Source organism: Emydura macquarii, unplaced genomic scaffold, assembly GCF_026122565.2.
Source record: "Emydura macquarii macquarii isolate MOO-44397 ecotype Brisbane River unplaced genomic scaffold, CSIRO-AGI_Emac_v2 contig_1876, whole genome shotgun sequence".
NCBI lineage: Eukaryota > Metazoa > Chordata > Testudines > Chelidae > Emydura > Emydura macquarii.
Window position 1 is genome coordinate 5217041 of NW_027132013.1, and position 21522 is coordinate 5238562.

The following is a 21522-nucleotide window of genomic DNA, read 5'->3' on the forward strand; positions in this document are numbered from 1 at the left end:
ATCACCATCTTCTGGAGCAGTCCATGAAGATTTCATCAGATCCAAAGGAAAGGAGCTCCAAAATCCTCCTTAACAGAAAACCTGCATCATATAGCATCCCATTGAACAGACAAGTGACTCTTCAGACCACTATGAAGAAGTCACCAAAGAAAGACCTGGTGACAGTATTGGCACCAGAACTAAAGCAGACACCAACACCTCAGGTGTCAAAGTTTTGTACTTAAAGGAGCTCCTGCCTTAGTGATCTGAGCAACACAAGAAGTAGGTCAGTGTCCTGCCACAAGGACTGGCATAGCAAAACATTTCTGGATAAGTCCTCTAAACCCACACCGTCAAGAGATGGAGAGAAAAAGGAGTCTGCAATGCAGCAAACTCTACCAGCATCATCCCCTGTGCCAAAGGTGTTCCCATTGACATTGACCCCAGCCTTGGCAGACTCCGGTACCAAAAACATCTTCATTGGTGTCACTCCCAGTGGAGGTCTATTTACTGCTCGCTATTCTTGGAGCATGCTTTTCCCTGTCATCAAGCAAGGAACCTTCCCTTTTGAAGTCTGCATGTGTCATCATCGAGATATCTGTGGACTACTACAGACCCCAACCACCAGCAGCACTCCAAGACTGGAATTGGTCCAGTCACCTGTACACATATGGGATGCCACCATGGGCCTATGGGAGTCCTGGGGTCTACTCTCACGGGCATCAAGATATTGGTCTCCACGATCCAGGGAGAGGTTTGCTCCAGCAGCTTCCCTTGCTAGACCACCAATACTGGAATATCAAGAGGAGTGGCATCCAGGGGCACATCATCAACATCATGTCTTGCCATTGTTGCCAGATTAAGTGATATACTTGGCACTGGTCCTGGAGGATTTCAGAGTTGTCCAGGATCTTGTGTGGATTGCTGAAACTCTAGAGATTGTGACTTCATTCATCTCAGAAAAGCCCCACAAGTTGTTCAACATCTATCAGCTTCTGGTCTTTGCAGGATCATCCTCCCCAGTAATGACAGACTACTAGACCCAGTGAAAGCTCTGTGTCAGATGCTGGCTGTTTTATCACCACCAGCAAAACATGTTGAGAAGAGGTACCAAGTACTCACTATGGGGTTTGAGTACTTCTGCGCCAGAACACTGGCTTCTTTAGTTATTTCAGTTATACATGAAAAGTCAAAGTCAAACAAGAATACGCCGAAGGACAAAGGCCCCAAATTCTTAAATCAGTCTGGGTGGAAATCCTACTCATTGGCACTGCAACAGCTGTGAATAGCTTCCTGTCAGGTCCTGCTGGCTAAGTATGACTTTCCGACATGGGACAGGATGACACCCTTCCTTGCCAAGCTCCCTCATGACAGCATAGACTCGGAACTCAGACACAATAAAATGATGACTTTGTAGGCTGCAACAGATGCCAGTTAATCAACCCAAAATGTCTCATGAAATGTCTTTTTGAAACCTGTTTGATTCTCTGCCAGCTTGCCTGACAGGCTGCTGGGGAACCTGGGCTTCCAGGGTCCCAGCTCCAGAGCAGCTCGGCCCTCTACCAGGGTTTCCAGGGTCTGTCTCTCCAAGACAGCCTTGCTGTGCCAGGCTTTTCCAGGCTCCCTGCAGTGGAGCTGTGAGGTTGAAAACTTGAGAGCCCGGACTCTTAACTGGGGCTTGACTCCTGGTTCCTCAGTAAGGAACCTGGAAATCTTGAGAACCTCAACTTGAGCTGGGGCTGTCAAGGCTTCCAAGCTCCCTTCTGCAGAGCTGAGAGCCTGGTAGTGCTGGGTTGGGCTCCCAGGGTTTGCAGTTCTGAGGCAACCCCACAGTGCAGACTTTCCCAGACTGAAGACCCTTGTGCTTCCAGTCTCCTTGACCAGCTTGCTCATGATGCTGCCCATTCTTGTCATTCATATACAGTAAATATTTTACCAGTTCAAGCTTGAAGGTGAAATTAACATAATGGTTTTGTTGGTAGTATCTGGATGCTGAAAACCTCCTCCATGCTCTTTTTGTTACAGCTTTTCCCACTTCTAACTCTCACCTGTCAGTCATAATACTATCTTGAAGTGCTGATGATTTCATACTTGCCCCATAGTAGATTAAAATGTACTTTAAGTCAAGAGCCATGTAACCTTTATTGTGACTGAAGTAGGATCTATATATCTAGATTCTATGGTAGTCTGTTTTCTTGAAATGCCAGTAGTATGTAAAGGGACTCTGGGTATAATTGTAGAGAACTTTGTCAGTTCTTGCAATATCTTCAAACTTTAAATTCCAGTAAATTCATCTTAATTTTGTTTGTTTTGGAATTAGTTTCCATCCTTTATCCATAGCCAAAAGAGGAACCCTCAGACTCATCTGAAAGATCCAGACATGGTATGGGATTTCTGGAGCCTTCGCCCTGAATCTCTACACCAGGTGGGAGCTTATTGCCTTTTGAACTCAACTTCTTCTTCTATGAACAGGGAACTTATATATTAAATCATGTGGGGGTTTAAAAAAATATTTCAGTCTCTTGGATGGTCTAGGAATTTCCTTTACCTTTTTGGATCAATAATTTAATAATTTAAGATTATTAGCAATTAACTGAAATTAGTAACATTAGAATTATATACTTTTAGCCATCTGTTAAACTGTAACTACTAGGTTTTGGGTCTTTTTAATTTTTTCTGGAAAGTTTAACTAATGTTTAATTAAAATGATTATCTAGTGTCCTTATTTTTTATGATTGTATCTTACTTGGACCAAGACAAAAGTAAAGAATTTAAGACTATCAGTATGTTAATATTGAATTAAAGCAACTGAACCATTCAGAAACAGCAAAGACTTGCTGTTTATCCAACCAAGTATAAGACAATTAACATTAAAAATATTTCTGGGAAGATAATGCTGATACACCTTTTTAATCTGTATAAAGCTGTATTTTTTTTTTCTCTGCCTAAATGTTTAGAGGTTGGATTAATATTAAAATATCAGCACACCTCATACATTTTAATTATTCTGAAACAGTGAGGGTCATATATAAATGTTATGTACAGAATGTGGTGTACATTTGGAAAATTAGTGTAAAAGTAAACCTTTTTAAAAGGTTGAAAAGCTCAGTAACTTTAAGAAAAAGTGCTTGAAATTAAAGGGTTTTGTGCACCCCCAAATTCAAGAACAAACAGCATTTTCTATAGTTATTGAACGCTATTCATGGCAGTACCTCTGCCTTGAAGTGTTTTGCTAAAACTGGTTTGTTCAGGACTTTAACATTTTGATTTTTTAAGTGCAAAATATGATGCTTGTTGGAAAAGTTGTCACAGCTAGCTACTATAGTTTCCTGTAGTTTTAGACCTAACTTATTCCTATTAAAAAAAAAAACATTGTAATCTCACATTAGGTTGGCATCTCTTTCACTTTCTTGTTAAATACTTCGTATAGACTTAATACATAACCTTATTGAATATTCAACATCTTCAGTGACCCAGTTATTAGAGCTGTTGTGATTATGTTTTAGAAGTCTTCAAACAAAAAATTAGTCAAGCAGGTCTTGGCACATGAACAGTCATGGTCTACAGCATAAGACCATTTCCATTTATAGCAATTGATTAGAGAAGCCTGTGTGCTGTTTATAGATTAATGACTTTATATTGGGTCAGGTTACTAATTACTAGTATTGACTCTGCCTTTTATTCAGGTATCTTTCTTGTTCAGTGATCGTGGTATTCCAGATGGACACCGTCATATGAATGGATACGGATCCCATACTTTTAAACTCATTAATGCTAATGGCAAAGCAGTTTACTGTAAATTTCATGCTAAGGTATTGGTTTTAAGTTTACCTACTTGGAAATACTTTGTGCTAAATACGAATCCACCATTATAAGTTAGGAGTATTGTAAGACAAAATGTTTTGCAGTAGTGGGCTCTGCAAAATTTTTGTGCAAGTCTTGGCAATATTATATAATCTTGCAGGTTTCATTCAGGAAAGATCTTAATACACATTAGCGTCATAGTCTAATTTAAGAGATCTGTAAAAGGTTTTTCATATGGTTTACTGGCTACTATTGATTGAAAGGACTCATGTAATCATTAAGCATAAGGGCCAGGTTGTCCCTGCTTTAATTTCCACTACGCTCCCCATAAGCAGAGATTCTTCTTCAAAAGCCTTGGTATGTTACGGTATTCAACGTGTTTACACAGGGAGCTTCCGGAACCTTCTGGAAAGCTATGCTCATTGTGCCTGTGGCAGTTCTCTTATGACACCATATGTTTTGGGCCTGAGGTTATATAAGGGAGGAGCAATCATGAATGCCTTTTTTGCTGCCATTCAATGAGATGTCGGAATCTCTCTACCTATGCCCACCCGATCACACTTTATTTTCCTTAAAGTTCTTTGCATATATTTTTTTAATGTACTAAGGATCATTTCTAGTGTAATAAGGTTTTTTGTGGGTTTTTAGTGTGTATTTCAGAAATTTTTATGGCAGCTTAGTCTGTTTCATGCATGTGATGCACTTGGTTTCATGATTCATATTGCGTAGGGTATAGCCCAGAAAAGGATTCAGCAGGTGCACTTCTTACCCAGGATTTTTCTGGAATCCAGTGCTCACTTCTAGTTCCTTTTTTGCTTAGGGGAATCCTATCTCCAGGTGGTTGTGAGGTATGTTGGGCTTTTACATCTGAAGTCCATAAAGACAGTCAAGCAAGGCTCCAGGACTTCCTAATGCTGAAGTTTCAGCAGGCAAAATCTGTAGAACAGTTTGAGATCCATGGCATGAGTTCCATGATGCAAGGTCTGGACTGGCTATCATTGACTCCTAAAGTTTCCACCGCAGGATTCCCCTAAGCGACCTTCAACTCTTACAGTCACCTGCCAAGGATAAGACTAATTTTAATCCATTATAGTGCCAGTTGGAGTCAAGCAAAAGACCTCAAGTCAAGGGTTGGTTTTGGGACTGAAGCCCTCGAACCCCTGTCCTCAGCCTAGAAGGTAGCTTCAGGGCCTAGATTGTCCCAGAGGGTGCTGAAAAGTTGTTAGGCTCTTAAGCTAGTTAAGGCTCCAGAAACCACTGCTGATGCATTGATTCCAAGTATAAAGCCAAAAGAGGTTCCCTGGGATCTAGCTTTTTCCACTGCCAGTATAGGCCTTTGAATCCTTGGGCCCTTCTTGTCTTGGTTGATGAAACTCTAGGCCCTTATTCTCAACTTCAAAACACAAGGAAATGAGAGTGCAGTTTCTAAGCACTGAAAAATATTCCAGAAATAAAAAGCACCAGTCTCAAGAACATGCATTGAATCAATCTTTTAACACCAAAGACTACTTCCCTCTTATCCTCTGCTCACCCCCAATACACCCTTTCCAGGGAAGGGTAGATTGGTGTAGAACAACTCTAGTTGGCTAGGGAGGCCTTTTTTTGGGAGTATGTACCCCAGGGGATGTTTGTTCCATTCATGCCCCTTTATGTCGCCTGGGTGGCATAAAGGGGAATGCAGAATCTGCTCTTTAGCACCAAACAAAGAGTATGTTAAACCGTTACCTAATTTTATTATTTTAAAAGTATTCCGTTATCTTGCTGAGGTCAAATTAATAAAGAGGACAATGTTCAGATTGTATTGAGTGGCATTTAATTTACCTGCTGAAATTCAGATCTAAGGTGGAATATGCACACGGTTTAATAGTTCAAGTTAGCTCTTTTTATTTCTATTGTATTTCTTAGCCAGTTTTGTTTGTTTACAAATGGTAATGAGTATCATTTCTTCATCTGATTTACTGTTAGACTGATCAGGGCATCAAAAACCTTTCTGTCGAAGAAGCAGAAAGATTGGCTTCCACTGATCCTGACTATGGATTGCGTGATCTTTACAATGCCATTGCCAATGGAAACTGTCCATCCTGGACTTTCTACATCCAGGTTATGACATTTGAAGATGCAGAAAAGTTCCCATTTAACCCTTTTGATGTAACGAAGGTAATTCTCGTGTGTGTGTGTGTGTGTGTGTGCAAAAATAACTTTAAAGTTATGAAGTCAAGCAGTCAGAATTTAGGAAATGCCAGTATTAGGTTGTTTGTGCAATCTAAATTCTCTTCTCCCCCCTCCCCTTCCCCTTCTGGCTTCTAAACATGCATTGGCAGAGGCAGCAATAGAACCTTCCTCTCCTGGGTCCCAATCTAATGCCTTAAACACAAAAGAATATACTCTTTTTTTTTTTTTTTTTTTTTTTTTTAACTACCTTCTTCATTTACTATTCATTTATGTTCTCTCAATGAAGAACAAATAATGTGATCATGTAAATAAAGAGTATATCATAATGCATACATGCAGCGGGGCCAAAATAAGGCGGCATAGCAACCTTCACTCTGACATTCTCTAATATTTGAGTGCTTGACTTTGCAACTATAATTTCCTAGGTGTTCGTTTTCAGTTTTCTTTCAAAAAGATAAAAATTCTATCCTGTGGAACTCTTCCTGTCCCTCCCTCCCAATAAAATGAGTGAGCCCAGGATTTCTAGATCCATATCACGGACCTCCATTACCACAGGAGATGGAGTAACTGGTAGCAGCAAAAAGCTGTTAACTGGCGACACACTTTGCCAATGGGTTACGCAAATATTTGATAAGAAGGATAGTTGGAGTTGGGAATCTTGATTTCTGGTATTGGCGCTGGAGGGGCTGTAATCTAGTAGATAGATTTGGGAAGGTCCTTTGTGAAAGGAGGAGGGTTGGCTATTCAGTGTTAGAAACCTGAGTTCTTTTCCCAGGTCTGATAGAAACTACTTTGAACAGCCTCTTAATTACCCTAGCTGTAAAATAGGGGCATGAAGCCTTCATCAATAATGATGACTTTGAAGTATGAAGAATTAACACCAGCCAGTGGAAGAGGAATTGAGACTGGAACTCGTGGTCTCCTTGTTCAGCACAATTTCCCCTAGGCTAAAAGGATGAGATACCTGCTGCTCCTGTGGTCCAGCTCAAGCACAAGCTCTACACCTACCACATAAGAAATTGTATAGAGGCCTGGGTGCATGCTTCTTATAGATGGACTATATTCTGTGATTGTATCAGCAAGCTTCTGATATGCTCTTCTGAGCATGTTCAAATGGCAGTTTTTTTCAGAACTTTATAACTTTGCTAAATATGGGTGGATTTTCCTGTGGACAGTATGTACCTCTCTGATCCCAGGTCTAATCCCCTGCCGTTTATCAAGTTCCTACTTCAAAGCATGGCAATACTAAAGTGCTTAAAAAAGAACTGTAAGGGGGAAATGTTAACATAGGCAAGCTTTACCTGCTTTTATGTAACTTCTTCTAGAAAGTGGCTGAACTATTTTGCTCAATTTTTTTTTTAAATAAAGTCAGCCTGAAACTGTATGGAAAATTTCCACCTGTATTGTTACCATTTGGCAAACTGATAAGCTGCTGAAAACAAAAGCTTATAATGGAAAGTTAGGTGTCCACCAACACTACCTATAACACTATTCTTCAAATGCCTGGGGATACTGCATTTTAGAATTTGAGCAGCTGGTCCATACTATAATGGTGAAATAAGTTACTTGTGTATTCTACATGTACATATTTCTTAGTGTATATTTCCCCCCCAATATCATTCATTACCAAGATTAAATCCTGTGCACAATGACTGCATTAGGTAGTTGAATCTGTTTTCTTGCTGTGTTTTATAACGTAGTAATCACAATGTATATATTGTGTTTTCTAGGTTTGGTCTCACAAAAACTATCCTCTAATTCCTGTGGGCAAACTTGTCTTGAACAGGAATCCTGTCAATTATTTTGCAGAGGTAGAACAAATAGCCTTTGATCCAAGCAACATGCCACCGGGCATTGAACCTAGCCCTGATAAAATGTTACAGGTAAACAGAATGGCTCGGTATTACTCTGACCCAGAGTAAATCTCCTACATTTCATTTCCTCTTTATAGGGCTATGTCTTCACTTAAACTGCTGCAGCGGCACAGCTGGAAAGCTTCAGTATAGATACTCATTATAGCAACCAGAAGGGTTCACCTGTCTCTAGTTAACTTACCTCATCGAGAAGTGGTAGCTAGGTTGAGGGAAGAATTTTTCCATTGTGTTGTGTGCACCAGAGGTTAGGTGGGCTTAACCACATCACTCAGAAATGTGTATTTTTCAAACTCCCTGAGCAATGTTGTTGGGTTGACCTAACATTTTAGTGTATATGTGACCTAAAACTTTCATATTATTGTAGGTGTTACTGTAATAAACTATCCTAATAGGTGATAACATCTTTTGATTATCCCATGTTTATGATTTTACTCAGTACTGATCTCTTCATTTGGATTGGTGAATTCCACATCAGCTTCGATAGCCTAATTTCTACACTGAGCTTTTCATTTTCCTCTTCTGATTCAACTCCTTCTCTCTCTAGTCAGGCTTTTTAATTAAATGTTGAACAACCAAGTCAATACATCTCAAGCATTTGGAAATAAGTAATTTAATTATAGTACTACTGTGCAGCCTAGAACAGCCACAGTTTGCAACCGCTTTCACTGATATCTGTGGTGTACAGCTGCACTTCAAGTGCTGTAAAATATACCTGTATTTATTGCCAGTTGCAGAAGCAGAGGATATTTCTCAAAAAACGCCCCCAAACTTTTAGAACTAGTGTAAGTGCATTTTAAGTAACTGCTGATTGTACTTCTATTAAAGTGCATGCATCTATTTAATAAATATTTATACTTGAAAAAAACATTCATTTATAAATAATTTTAAAAGGTCTCAGATTTCTGAGCACAAGTTTTTTTTGTACACTTCTGCCATCTGGTTTGCATGTAGAACTTCTTTCTCCCAAAGCATAATTCTAAGAGGCTTCTACTTTCAATACACGTACTTACAACTAGAACTATAGGGATTCTAAGCCTCATACCTGTTTCCACGGTTTAATGGAAGGAAACTGGTTTAATCAATTCCAAAATTGATGTGATTTGCTAAACTGTAAGAGATTAAAGGCTTTCACTGACTAGTAAATTTATCATCTTGGCACAGTCCATTGTAAATAATGCACATGATCGTTGAGGAGCTAATATAAAGTAGTCTTATTTTCAGATTAGACACTCTTGATCACTCCTGTCAGCTCCTTCTTCACTGTTTGGTTTACAATGGGGATTTTAATTTCTGTTCTCATAAAGCAGCAAACTCTGTTTCTGGTATTATGTAAGGAGGCACTTATATTTATGCTACATTATCTACTCCAAAGCCCCTTTTAAATATAGTCACTACAATATTATGGAGGTATGAAAGAAAAATAGAGGGGAGAGATATACATACCAACAATCTGGTCATTCTGACTGTGTATCTATGTGAAGATTAAGGATTATTAAATGGTTATTTCCATGTTGCAACATATGCATTTTATCACAAAACTGCTTATTTCAGTGGTTAGTTTCAAAAGGTAGTCATGAAAAATACACTTGTAGAAAAAGATGATCAGGGTCAACTGATTGCCATTTGTGGAATTGGGAAGGAATTTTCCCCCTTGACAGATTGGCAGTGACCTTGAGGGATTTTTGGTTGTCTTCTGCCGGGTGTGTGGGCTGGTCACTTTCTGGATATCTCCCACTTAATAATTTCCCTTCCATTTGGTGCATTCAGGCATTGATGCACCTCAGTCCTCCTACTCTCTGCCTGTGGCACATAACAGTTTAGTCTCCTGTGGGCTGTAATACTTTGGTGTAATTTTGGTTATTGGGTTTAGCATGTGGGTGCTGGGCAGTGCTGGTGGCCTGTGATATACAGGAGGTCAGACTAGATGATCTGGTGGTCCCTTCTGGCCATAAACTCTGACTAAATGTAAAAAAATGTTGAATATACAACATGTCTTTGTAATTGTAGGGTCGTCTTTTCTCATATCCTGATACTCACCGCCATCGGTTAGGACCCAACTACCTACAAATACCTGTGAATTGTCCCTACAGGACTCGTGTGGCCAACTATCAGAGAGATGGAGCTATGTGTGTGTCTGACAACCAAGGTATCCTGAAAATACTTTTGAATGTAATACACTTGCATTAGGTGTATAAGCATTAAAAATGATTTGGTCTATTCGTGCAGATGGTTCATTTCAGAACAAAATCAGGCCATCGCTCAGCAGGATTAGTTGAAAACAAATTGCTCTAAATAGTGATACACTGAAATAGTCTTTCCAGTGTCTTTCGCAGTAAGACTGAACACATTCTGCTCCATTTACATTGTTTCCTAAATAACGAGCTTAATCTTTTTGTTCTTGTTAAAGTGTAATAGAGGTGGTATATGGATGCTGCTCCTTAATAAGGACTTTCCTAAGTTTTCAGAATCATGGATCGATAATATTTAACTAAAAAGGCAAACAAGGTAATAAGTGTGCCTTATCAAAGAGTAGGACATCATCCCTCTTGTGTAAGATACCAGTTTGTTATAGATATCTTCTTTATCTCAGGACAACAGATGTTTGTAAAATTTGTTTGATAGAGTCCTAATTGTGTAAAAGAATGTGAGGATGTTCTTATTCAGAAAATTCCAAAAAGAGGTAATGCTTAGGATGTGTAATCAGAGCTATAAACCAAGGGGGAAAAGTAGGTCAAATTATCCCTCCTCTTTGCAAAGAAAAATCTTAGTTTAAACCCACACAAAGAATTCTAGAAATATCCTTATTGAAGTTGATTTCTTATGTAAACACTCTGAAATCTTAGTTTAAATTTGAAGGGGAATATTTATGGTTGGGAAATATTTTATGGTTGGGAAAATATTAGTTACTTCCATCCTTTCCATGCATAAGATGAAAGAAAACCTTTGCTTCTCAAATTCCACAAACATCTCTATAAGATGTCATAACATTTTTCTGAGATGTATATTTTCAGTTTTCTATCTAAATAGAAGCCATCATATAATAACTGCCTGATTCCATTGTTGTGTGAATAAGTGAGATAAATTATGTACGAGTATAACGAGATCATTTGATGCTATAGCTCAGGGGTGTCAAACTCATTTGCGATGGCAGGCCAGATTTGAATTAAATGTACTTCAAATGGGCCATACATACCATAAATGGAAATACTAGGCACAACCATTTTTATGTAGTATTATATTTTATTTGCTAGATATCAGCAATATAAAAATTGCAGTAAATTCACTTCAACTACTACTATTTTACGATTAAAAGAATCGACCAATGATTAAGAATTATAGTACTGCGCGATGCCCCAAGACCACACTATCCCTTCCCTCCCTTTTGGAGCGCTGTATCTAGTGCACACAGCGCTCCACGTGCTGCTGCCAGAGTACACAGATCTCATGGTGGCACGTGACGCTGCGACATCTTGCGGTGTTGTACACTCTGGCGGCGGCGTGTGACGCCGTGACATCTCATGGCAGTGCGCACTGCTGCCAGGGGCCAGACCAGAAAAGTTGATGGGCCGTATCCAGCCCACGGGCCAGAGGTTTCACACCCCTGCTATAGCTGGTTACTAATAAAATAAACCATTTTAATATAAAATACTGATAACTAATTCCCCAATTAATACCTGGCATTGCTTAAGAAACTAGTTACCAAACTCAAAGCAAGAACTTTCTCTTCAAGGATGGTAAGAAAAAATAGTCAATACCATCTGTGATGACGATTTAAGTTTACAAAGATTATTTTCAGAGCTGAAAGGAAATAGATGTGTTTGGACCCATTTGAAAGGGAATTTCAACTTCTTGTAAGCCCTAGAGGAGCTAAAAGAATATCTCAGAAAATGTACTGAATAAAGAGTTAAAACTCTATCCTTAAAGATATTCTGTGAATTTCCTGTCAAAGACTAAAGCAAAATACTGTAACTATAAAGTTGAAGAATTATAATTCTGCTGCATATTCAATAGCATACTGTATATTCATGAGCTGAAGATATACTAAAACCATCATGCAAAGGTGTTGAGGCACTTTACTATGACAGAACTGATATCTGAAGCAGCCAATCCCCAAAAGAGGGGTTTCTTTCCCTGCAGGGAGATAATGGAAAAAGAAGAGGTATAAATCTCTCTGAACTAAATGAATTAACAATAGCACTCAGTTCAGCACTGTTCACCTCATCTTTGCAAGCAAGCAAGCGAGGAGCAGCAGCAGCAAGATAGCTGAGAAGGCAAGGAAGTCAAAACACAGCATCAAGGAGAAGCAACCTTCCAATGCAGCACTTCTGCAGCATATCGCCTAGACTTCAGCATCACTGGTGACATGGACATGGTGACAAAAGCAGTACCAAAGGATTTGATTTAAATTTTTCTTGTAATAACTTTAATGGAATATTGAAATGCTATTGCAATTTAAGGTATTAACAGCTTCTCTTGTGAAATACCAGAATATTTAGACTGTTTCTTCCTAAAAAGGAAACATGAGCTAACCTTGGTAAACTGCAAGAAATAATGGGATTTAATTGGAATGTAAACTTCTTAATAGTCATTAATTTGCCTTTGTCAAGACTATACCTTGATTGACTTCCTTAAATTAATTGAGTCAAATACTTTGATTTCATAGGACCTTAGTTAAGATTACTTAACTCTTGCCTATTTATAAACTCTGTAGGTTATCCATGATAAACCAAACAGGATTCATCAACCCTTAAACAAAATTCCTTTGTTCATGCTCCACTAAGAAAGGTCTCAATACTGATATTGGGGAAATATGTACTTTGGTTTTCGTAGAAAAGTGTGCCCAGCAAAGGTGGATCCACTCTTAAGGTATAAATCTCTGTTCAAAGTTCACCACAGAGAAATGCTAAAGTAACTTGCTTACTGCTTGTCTGCTTTGGTTTTCTTTTCCTTTTCTAGTAATTAATTAATCCTAGTAATTAGTCATTATTAAATATTAAAGTTGTCATTAGTCAATAATGTTAATTCATTATTAATCGGTCATTTTGTTTGTTTTTAATTATGGTGTTCCCTAAGGCATGAAAAAGAACACCATTTGACTAAAATTGTGGGAGTCCCATCCCCGAATTGGCACTGAGACACAATTAAGATATGGCCTGCCATTTCTTTTTTTGCTAGACTATAAATTTAAGTAATTTGGGGGAATAAATGTACTTGGTGCAACAACGTAAAGCACCCCTTTTTATCTCACACAGGCCTTGATCCTACAAGATGCTGAGCATTCTGGCCCCAGATCCAGGAAAGGAGTCAGACACATGATTAACTGTTAGGCATGTTAGTGCTCCCATTGAAGTCAGTGGCATTTCAAGTAAATGGGACTACTCAGACTGAAAGCTAAACATAAATTCAAGTGTTTTGCTAGACTGTAGCCAAGAACATTTGGCACCTTGCCTGATTGAGCCATTAAAAATATGGTACGGGATACAGTATGTGCAGGTGACTGAGCCTCCTTTTTGCACAGAACAGATTCCCTCCACACAAGGGATCCCACCTTAATTTTTAATACCAGACATTTTTAAGAAAACCAAGGAAATGAGAAAAAACAATGAGAGTCTGGCAACTCTCCAATATCATATTTTACAAGCCACTACTGTCGGATCCCACTGAGGAATACCAAAATAAACTACAACATCTACATAAGAAACTCCCTAAAGAAACACAGGAACAAATCTACACAGACACACCCCCTGAGCCCTGACCAGGGTTATTCTATCTGCTACCCAAGAGCCACAAACCTGGGAATCCTGGATGCCCCATCATCTCAGGCATTGGCACTCTGACAGCAGGACTGTCAGGCTATGTGGACTCTCTCCTCAGGCCCTATGCCACCAGCACTCCTAGCTATCTTTGTGATACCACTGACTTCCTGAGAAAACTACAATCCATCTGTGATCTCCCAGAAAACACCATCGTAGCCACTGTGGATGTAGAAGCTCTCTACACCAACATTCCACATAAAGATAGACTACAAGCCACCAGGAACATTTTCCCTGATGATGATATGGCACACCTGGTACTGAACTTTGTGACTTTGACCTGACCCACAACTACTTCAGATTTGGAGATAATCTATACCATCAAGTCAGTGGCACGGCTATGGGCACCCGCATGGCCCCATAGTATGCCAACATTTTTATGGCTGACCTAGAACACCGCTTCCTCGAAACTCGTCCCTAAGCACCTCTTCTTTACCTATGCTACATTGATGACATTTTCATCATCTGGACCCACAGGAAGAATTCCACAGGAAGGATTTCAGTAATTTCCACCCCACCATCAACCTCAGCCTGGACCAGTCCACACAAGAAATTCACTTCCTGGACACTACAATACAAATAAAGGGTGGTCACATTAATACCACCCTATACTGAAAACCAACTGACCGCAATACATACATACCTTCATGCCTCCAGCTTCCACCCTGGACACATTATATGATCCATTGTCTACAGCCAAGCCCTAAGATACAACCGGATTTGCTCCGATCCCTCAGACAGCGATAAACACCTACAGGATCTCCATAAAACATTCTTAAAACTACAATACTTACCTGGGGAGGTGAAGAAACAAATTGACAGAGCCAGACGGGTACCCAGAAGTCACCTACTACAGGACAGACCCAACAAAGGCAACAACAGAACATCACTGGCCATCACCTACAGCCCCCAGCTAAAATCTCTCCAACACACCATTAGGGATCTACAACCTATCCTAGCAGATGATCCCCTCACTCGCTCAAGCCGTAGGAGGCAGACCTATCCTTGCTTACAGACAGCCCCCCAACCTGAAGCAAATACTCACCAGCAACTGTACACCATACAACAAGAACACTAACCCAAGAACCTATTCCTGCAACAAACCCTGTTGCCAGCTCTGCCCACACATCGACTCTAGTGACACCATCACAGGTCCTAACCACATCAGCCACACCATCAGGAGCTCATTCACCTGCACATCCACTAATGTAAAATATGCCATCATGTGCCAGTAATGCCCCTCTGCCATGCACATTGGCCAAACCAGACTGTCACTACGCAAAAGAATAAATGGACACAAATCAGACGTTTAAAAAATGGTAACATCCATAAACCAGTAGAAGAGCACTTCAGTCTCCCAGGACACTCTGTAGCTGACTTGAAAGTTGCCATACTTCTATTTATTTAAAAAAAAAAACAAAAAAAAAACCTGCTTGAAAAACAGACTTCAGCGAGAAACTGCAGAGCTGGAACTCATATGCAAACTTGATACAATCAGACTGGGTCTGAATAGGGACTTGGAATGGTTATTTCGTTACAAGAAGTAATTGTCACTGTTCACACATTCTCATCTTCTGATCAACGGTTGTGAATAGGCCTCATCTACTCTTAACTGAATTGACTTTGTTAGCACTTGCCCTTCCCATTGTTGTTTCTTACCCTGGGATGTGTGTGTGTATATGTGTGCATATATATGTGTGTGTGTGTGTGTGTGTGTGTGTGTGTGTATGTGTGTATATATATATATATATATATATATATATATATATATATATATATATACCTCCTATCTGTGATTTCCACTTCATGCATCTGACAAAGTGGATTGCAGCCCACGAAAGCTTATGCCTGCAGGAATGTGTTAGTCTTTAAAGTGCTACAGGACTCTCGTTGTTTTTGCTGTATATAGACTAACACGGCTACCCCTCTGGAACTGTTTCAAAACTAAGCTTTATATTTTTGTGAATTATTTCATGACGTCAGTATTAATAGTTCATAACGTGATTATGATAGCTAAAATATTCTATTTTTATTTTTTTCAGAATTTCCGTTTCATAGGAAATTGTGCTTTTATTCTGATTTAGAACAAAAATAAATGTTCAAAATTCCAAGTTTTGATCAGCTCTATTAGAGATGGGTTTGAGGCTGCAGGACATTGTAACTGCTTAGCTGTATCTTTTGAAGAGTGTCATGAGGCAAAGTGTTGGCAGTTGTTTTACAAAGAAAGTGAAAGGAATATAGATGTGACAACAGGATAAAAAGATGCTTCTTCGAGTGATGTCCCTATGGGTACTCCACTGTAGGTGCAGCAGTGACCCTTGTGCTTGGGATCAGAGATCTTCATCAGCAGTGCCCGTTGGACCGCACTTCCCCCTCTCGTGCTGAGTGTGGGACATATATACAGCACTGTGTGGTCTGCCCACCCCCAGTTCCTTCTCTACCGTCTTTGGTCTGGGGCAGAACCCACTTCTCCTATTCCCTCAGTAGATAGTGCCTTACCTGATACTGTAGAGTAGTTTGTTTTTTGTCTTTTTCTTAGTCTATCAAAAAAAATTTATTTTGTCTTTTTCCTTTACAGTTCTTTCGTAGCTTAAATTTTTGTTTCCCCTTCTTCCCGCTCTTTCCTACAGGGAAGTCTTTTCATTGACCCTTATGCCCGGCTCCCCAGGTTTAAGTGGTGAATTTCTTGTCAGGCTGCCTTCCCGGTAACTGATGGCCATCTGCAGTGTATCTGCTGTTTGGGGGAAGGACACGTCCCACAAAAGTGTTCCTACTGCCTTGGTCTGAAACCCAGGGCCAAAAAAGATGGGACATTAGATTGAAACTTCTCTTCATGGAGAAATTTCTATGACCAGCATCGGACACGGACCCAGACTTTTCCCTAGAGAAGCCTGCACACTCTGCCTGGTTGTCTGCCAATCCTCCTTCCCTATGTACACTGAAGAGAAAGTTACCCCTTGCTCAGTCAGATGACAAGAAATGGGCTTTCACCTCACATTCTGAGGCACAGCCCACTAGAACACCATCTCCAGCGAGGTCAGCTTCCTCAGCCTCATCTGACAGGGGACATAGCTCCAAGGCTCATCCAAGTACCTTAGGTACCGGTTCGAAGAAATGGTCTGAAGACCCTAACCAGGCAGACCTACAGCCCTCAGCACCATTTCCCAGTTCTGGGAACTCAGACAAGCTGCCTTCAGGAGCTATGACACCAGCACTGTTTCTGACTCCAGACAAAGCCAGCAGCTCCTGGCCAAGCGACTGGTGCCCTCTACTGACATCTTGGGAGTATACACCCTTCCCTTGGCACCGTGTCTTACACCAGCACTGATGATGCTTCTTCCCCCTCGACTTCAGGTACCCAGCAGACCCGTTGGCTTCTGACACTCCTGACTCTCCACTTCTGTGATATGACCTCCCCCACTTCCACCCTCCTCTCCAAACTCATGACACTGCTCCCTCTCTCCACCAAGAACAGCACCTCCCTATCCCAGCGATGAGGAGGAAGACAAGGGCTCTATCATTCCCTCGACTTCTGGGTTCCTCACACCTGCTCATCCTCGCTATATGCAGTCTATCACTGGTCCTCAGTTCTGGCAGGGACCACCATGGATGCAACCACATGTGTCACTTCCTCCAAACTGGCTATATTGGGACCCCTGGGCCATGTACAGGGCACAGTTCAGGAACTGTCTTAGGGTAGCAAAGCCAGAGACCTACACCTCTCTCTTCTCCATCAATCTCACACCCTCAGGAGGCCAACCAACTGCCAGTATCAACTGCAGAGGAAGAACAAAAGGAAAAGCAGGAGGAGGAAGCTCCACTAACTTTACATTTTTCATCCTCCTCACCTGATAAAGCTGCTATGCCTCTACCCCCTATATCTGCCAATGACTTCAGACACTTTCAAGATTTATTCCACTGGATTGCAGAATCCTTGCAGATCCCTTTAGAGGAAATTAAAGACCTGCAGCATAAACTTCAGGATATCCTCCACACACCCTGTTCCTTCAAGATCGGACTACCAATTAGTAAGGCTCTTCTCAACTGTGCAAAGGTGCTGTGGCAGACCTTGGCATCCATCCCTCCGACTTGCAAATGTGCTGACAAAAAGTACTGTGTCCTGGCGAAAGATATTGAATTCTTATTTTTGCACGCTATCCCAAATTCTTTGGTGGTCAGTGTGGTGCAAGAGAGGAGCTGTCAGTTCCAGTCCCATCCTAAAAATCCAGAGATTGGAAACATCTGGACCTTTCTGGACACAAGGCATTTTTATCAGCCATGCTTCAATTTAGGATTTCAAACTACGAAGCTCTCATGGTGAAGTATAACTACCTAAACTACTCCAAGGTGGAGGAAGCTAGCCATGTCCTACCAGAGACAAAGAAGGAGCAATTCCAGTCCTTAATATTGGAATGACACCTTCTACCCCATACGGACCTACAAGCCTGTTGTGGTTATGAGGTGTGCATCATGCTCCATCTCTCGGGTTTTCTAAGGAGGTTACAAACCACAGTAGAGGACTTATCGTTTGAAGGCCAGAAACTGTTCTCGGAGCACATGGATAACTCTTTGCACTTCCTTAAAGCTTCCCAGGCTACACTTTGTTGCCTTGGGATATACACACCAGCACCAAAGAGCTGCTCGGGGAAATACCAACTCCCCCTGTGATCCTGGATACAACAATACATTCCTCGATGGCACTATGACACCCAGCACCAACGTCAAAGACCTCCTACTAAACAGACAGTGCACTCCTCAGGGACCTACCTCTCATGCTCCAGCACCAAAGCAACAATTTTAAAGGTGTGGGCGAGGCACCGAGAAGCCTTCCCCTCTCCCAGTCATTTCCACTATCTTCGACGTTCCATCAGTTTGTTGAATGTCTAGCTCCATTCTTCCTATCTTGCATACTCATCACCTCAGACAAGCGGGTCCTAGAGGTAATCAGGGAAAAATACTCCATCACCTTTCTATCTATACCGTACCACCACCACCACCCATCCCTCTTCCGGGACCCCTCTCACAGGTCCATTCTACTGGGAGAAATAGAACATCTTCTGCAACTGGAAGCCATAGAACAGGTCCCCTCCCAACACAGGAGAAAGGGTTTCTACTCCCACTATTTTCTGAATCAGAAGTCCGGCAGTTGGCATCCCATCCTGGACCATCGCACTCTAAACAAATTAGTCAAACTGCAGCGTTTCAGGATGATGATCTTTTCCACTATTATCCCAGCAATGGAACGGGGAGACTAGTTCTCAGCTCTCGACCTTCAAGAAACATACTTTCAGATTTCCATACACCCTGCATACAGACAGTTCCTTTGGTTCGTCATAGGCACCTATCACTACCAATACAAAGTTCTGCCCTTCGGACTCTCCACAGCATCTCTGATGTTTTCCAAGGTCCCTGCTGTAGTTGCTGCCTACATAAGGAAACAAGGAATTGTCATTTTTCCATACGTTGACTGTTTCCTCAAGGCCGCATCTGAAAACTGTACTCTCTGAGCAGTCCATGTAACAATGGACCGGTTCATAAAGTTAGGCCTCCGTTTGAACCTAGAAAAGTCCACTTTAACACCAGTACAACAGCTGGAATTAGGCGCACAGTCGGATGCCATACAAACCAGGGCCTTCCTACCTCCTTACAGGTTCTCAGCTATAACAGATCTGGTATCCACCACAGATCTGCCCCAGATCTTGGCCTGAATGTGTCTCCAGCTTCTAGGTCACACGGCAGTGGCTATGTTTGTGGTCAGGCACGGAAGACTCCACATGCAGTGCCTTCAAGCATGGCTCAGTACGGCATATCTTCCTCACAAACACAGCCTCCACAAACTTTTATACATGCTGAGACAAGTCAAGAACTCACTGCTGTGGTGGACACAGCACAATGTTTGTGAAAGAATTCTTTTCCTACAACCACCACCGACTATGATCCTAACCACCTCCTTAATCAGTTGGGAAGTGCATCTACATGAGGACACAGTGCCAGGCAGATGGCTGTCTGCTGAATCCACCTTATACATCAATCTAGAGCTAGGAGTGGTCCTCAACGTCTGCTGACACTTTCCACCTCTTCTCAAACATCATACCATAAAAGTGCTGACAGTCTCGCCTGCATGTATTACATCGAGGCAGTGTAGAGCAAGTTCCCACTCTTTATGTTCAGAGGCACTCAAATTGGAACTGGTGTATCCATAGCAACCATATCTCCATTTCAACAGCATACTTCCCTTGAAACTAGAACACCACCATGGATGTATTGAGCAGGATGTTCTTGCAGAATCACGAGTAGGAACTGGATATGCAACCACTTGAACCCATATTCAACCGATGGGGCCGCCCCACCATAGAGTTCACAACGCCCGCTGTCCTCAATTCTGTTCCAGAGCAGGGCTGGGGTACAGATCGTTGAGGAGACGCATTCCTCATAACATGGAATTCACCACTCCTTTATGCCTTCCCTCCCTTTCCCCTCTTGTTCCAAGTACTTCACAAAATACAGGAGGATCGAGGTTATACTAGTAGCCCCAACATGGCCTTGACAGGTCTGGTATACTTACTTCCTTCGCATGATGGTATGTCGACTGATCTCTCTCCACCCAGTACTGTGGCTTCTTTCACAGGATGCATTCTCCATCCCAATCCACAAATGCTCCACCTTAAGACCTGGCTCCTCTGTCATTCCGGGACTTGGAAATGACCTGTTCAGATGCAGTCAAACAGATACTTTTGAATAGCAGGCATGACACAACCAGACACACTTAAGTTTATAAATGGACTAGATTTCACTGCTGGTGCACCTCTTGTCAATTTGACACAATATACTCTCCACTACCACTCATCTTTGGCTACATGCTACACCTTAAACAGTCAAGATTAGCCACCAGTTCCATTAGGGTACACTTGGAGGCGGTTACTACTTTTCACCCCTGCATAGATGGGCATTCTATCTTTGCACACCTGCTCACGAGATGGTTTTTGAGGGGCATCCAAAATCTTTATCCCCATATGAGACCCGACCCCTGTCTGGGACTCCAGCCTCGTCCTATATTTCCTGACTAGATCCACGTTTGAACTAATGGCAACCTGTTCTTACTTATACCTATCCATGAAAATGGCCTTCCTTATCGCCATCACCTCTGTTCAATGGGTTGGCAAAATCGTGGCCCTTATATACACCATACACGCTGTTTTATAAAGACAAAGTCAACAGTATGCCTACATCCAAGGTTTTTACCTATGGTCCCAACATCTTTTCATCACAATCAACCAGTACACTTTCCGTGCTTTTTCCCAAAGCCCCACAGTAACCAACAGGAGGCAGTTCTGCAAACCCTAGACATGAGGCGGGCATTAGCCTTTTACCTGGATAGGACTAAACCCACGATTATTCCCCTCCACCATTGAAGGATCCAAAGGTACTGCCATATCTCAACAATACCTCTAAGTGGCTTTCGCAATGTGTATGTTTATCTTACAAACTCCATGATAGACAACCTCCTACCGCAATTATTCCACACGTTTGTTATCTACCTTGATTGCATTCCTTAATGTCTCCATTGATGATGTTTGTAAAGTTGCCACATTGGCATCAACAGACACTTTATTCCGGCACTATGCTATTACACACGACATCATAATGAGCACTCCTAAGGTATGCTATCCTCTCCTTGGCAATACATGTTGTTCCAAAGCCCCAGCCTTCCAACTGGGGGCGCTGCTTTATAGTAACCTATAGTGGACCACCAATAGGACATCACTTGAAGAAGAGAAGGTTATTCATCCTGTGCAGTAACTGAGGTTGTTCAAGATGTGTCCCCCTATGGGCGCTCCACTACCTACTCTTCTCCCCTCTGCATTGGAGCTGAAAACATG

General features: G+C 41.4%; 1 protein-coding gene across 1 annotated transcript in view; it reads left to right on the plus strand.

The window, feature by feature from the left end:
• CAT (catalase) overlaps window positions 1-21522 on the plus strand; it is a 42749-nt gene that overhangs the window by 17351 nt on the left and 3876 nt on the right. The window contains exons 5-9 of the mRNA XM_067557545.1: window positions 2300-2404; window positions 3666-3791; window positions 5749-5940; window positions 7686-7838; window positions 9837-9975. Coding sequence (XP_067413646.1) covers window positions 2300-2404; window positions 3666-3791; window positions 5749-5940; window positions 7686-7838; window positions 9837-9975 — 715 coding nt within the window. The remainder of the gene's footprint in view (window positions 1-2299; window positions 2405-3665; window positions 3792-5748; window positions 5941-7685; window positions 7839-9836; window positions 9976-21522) is intronic.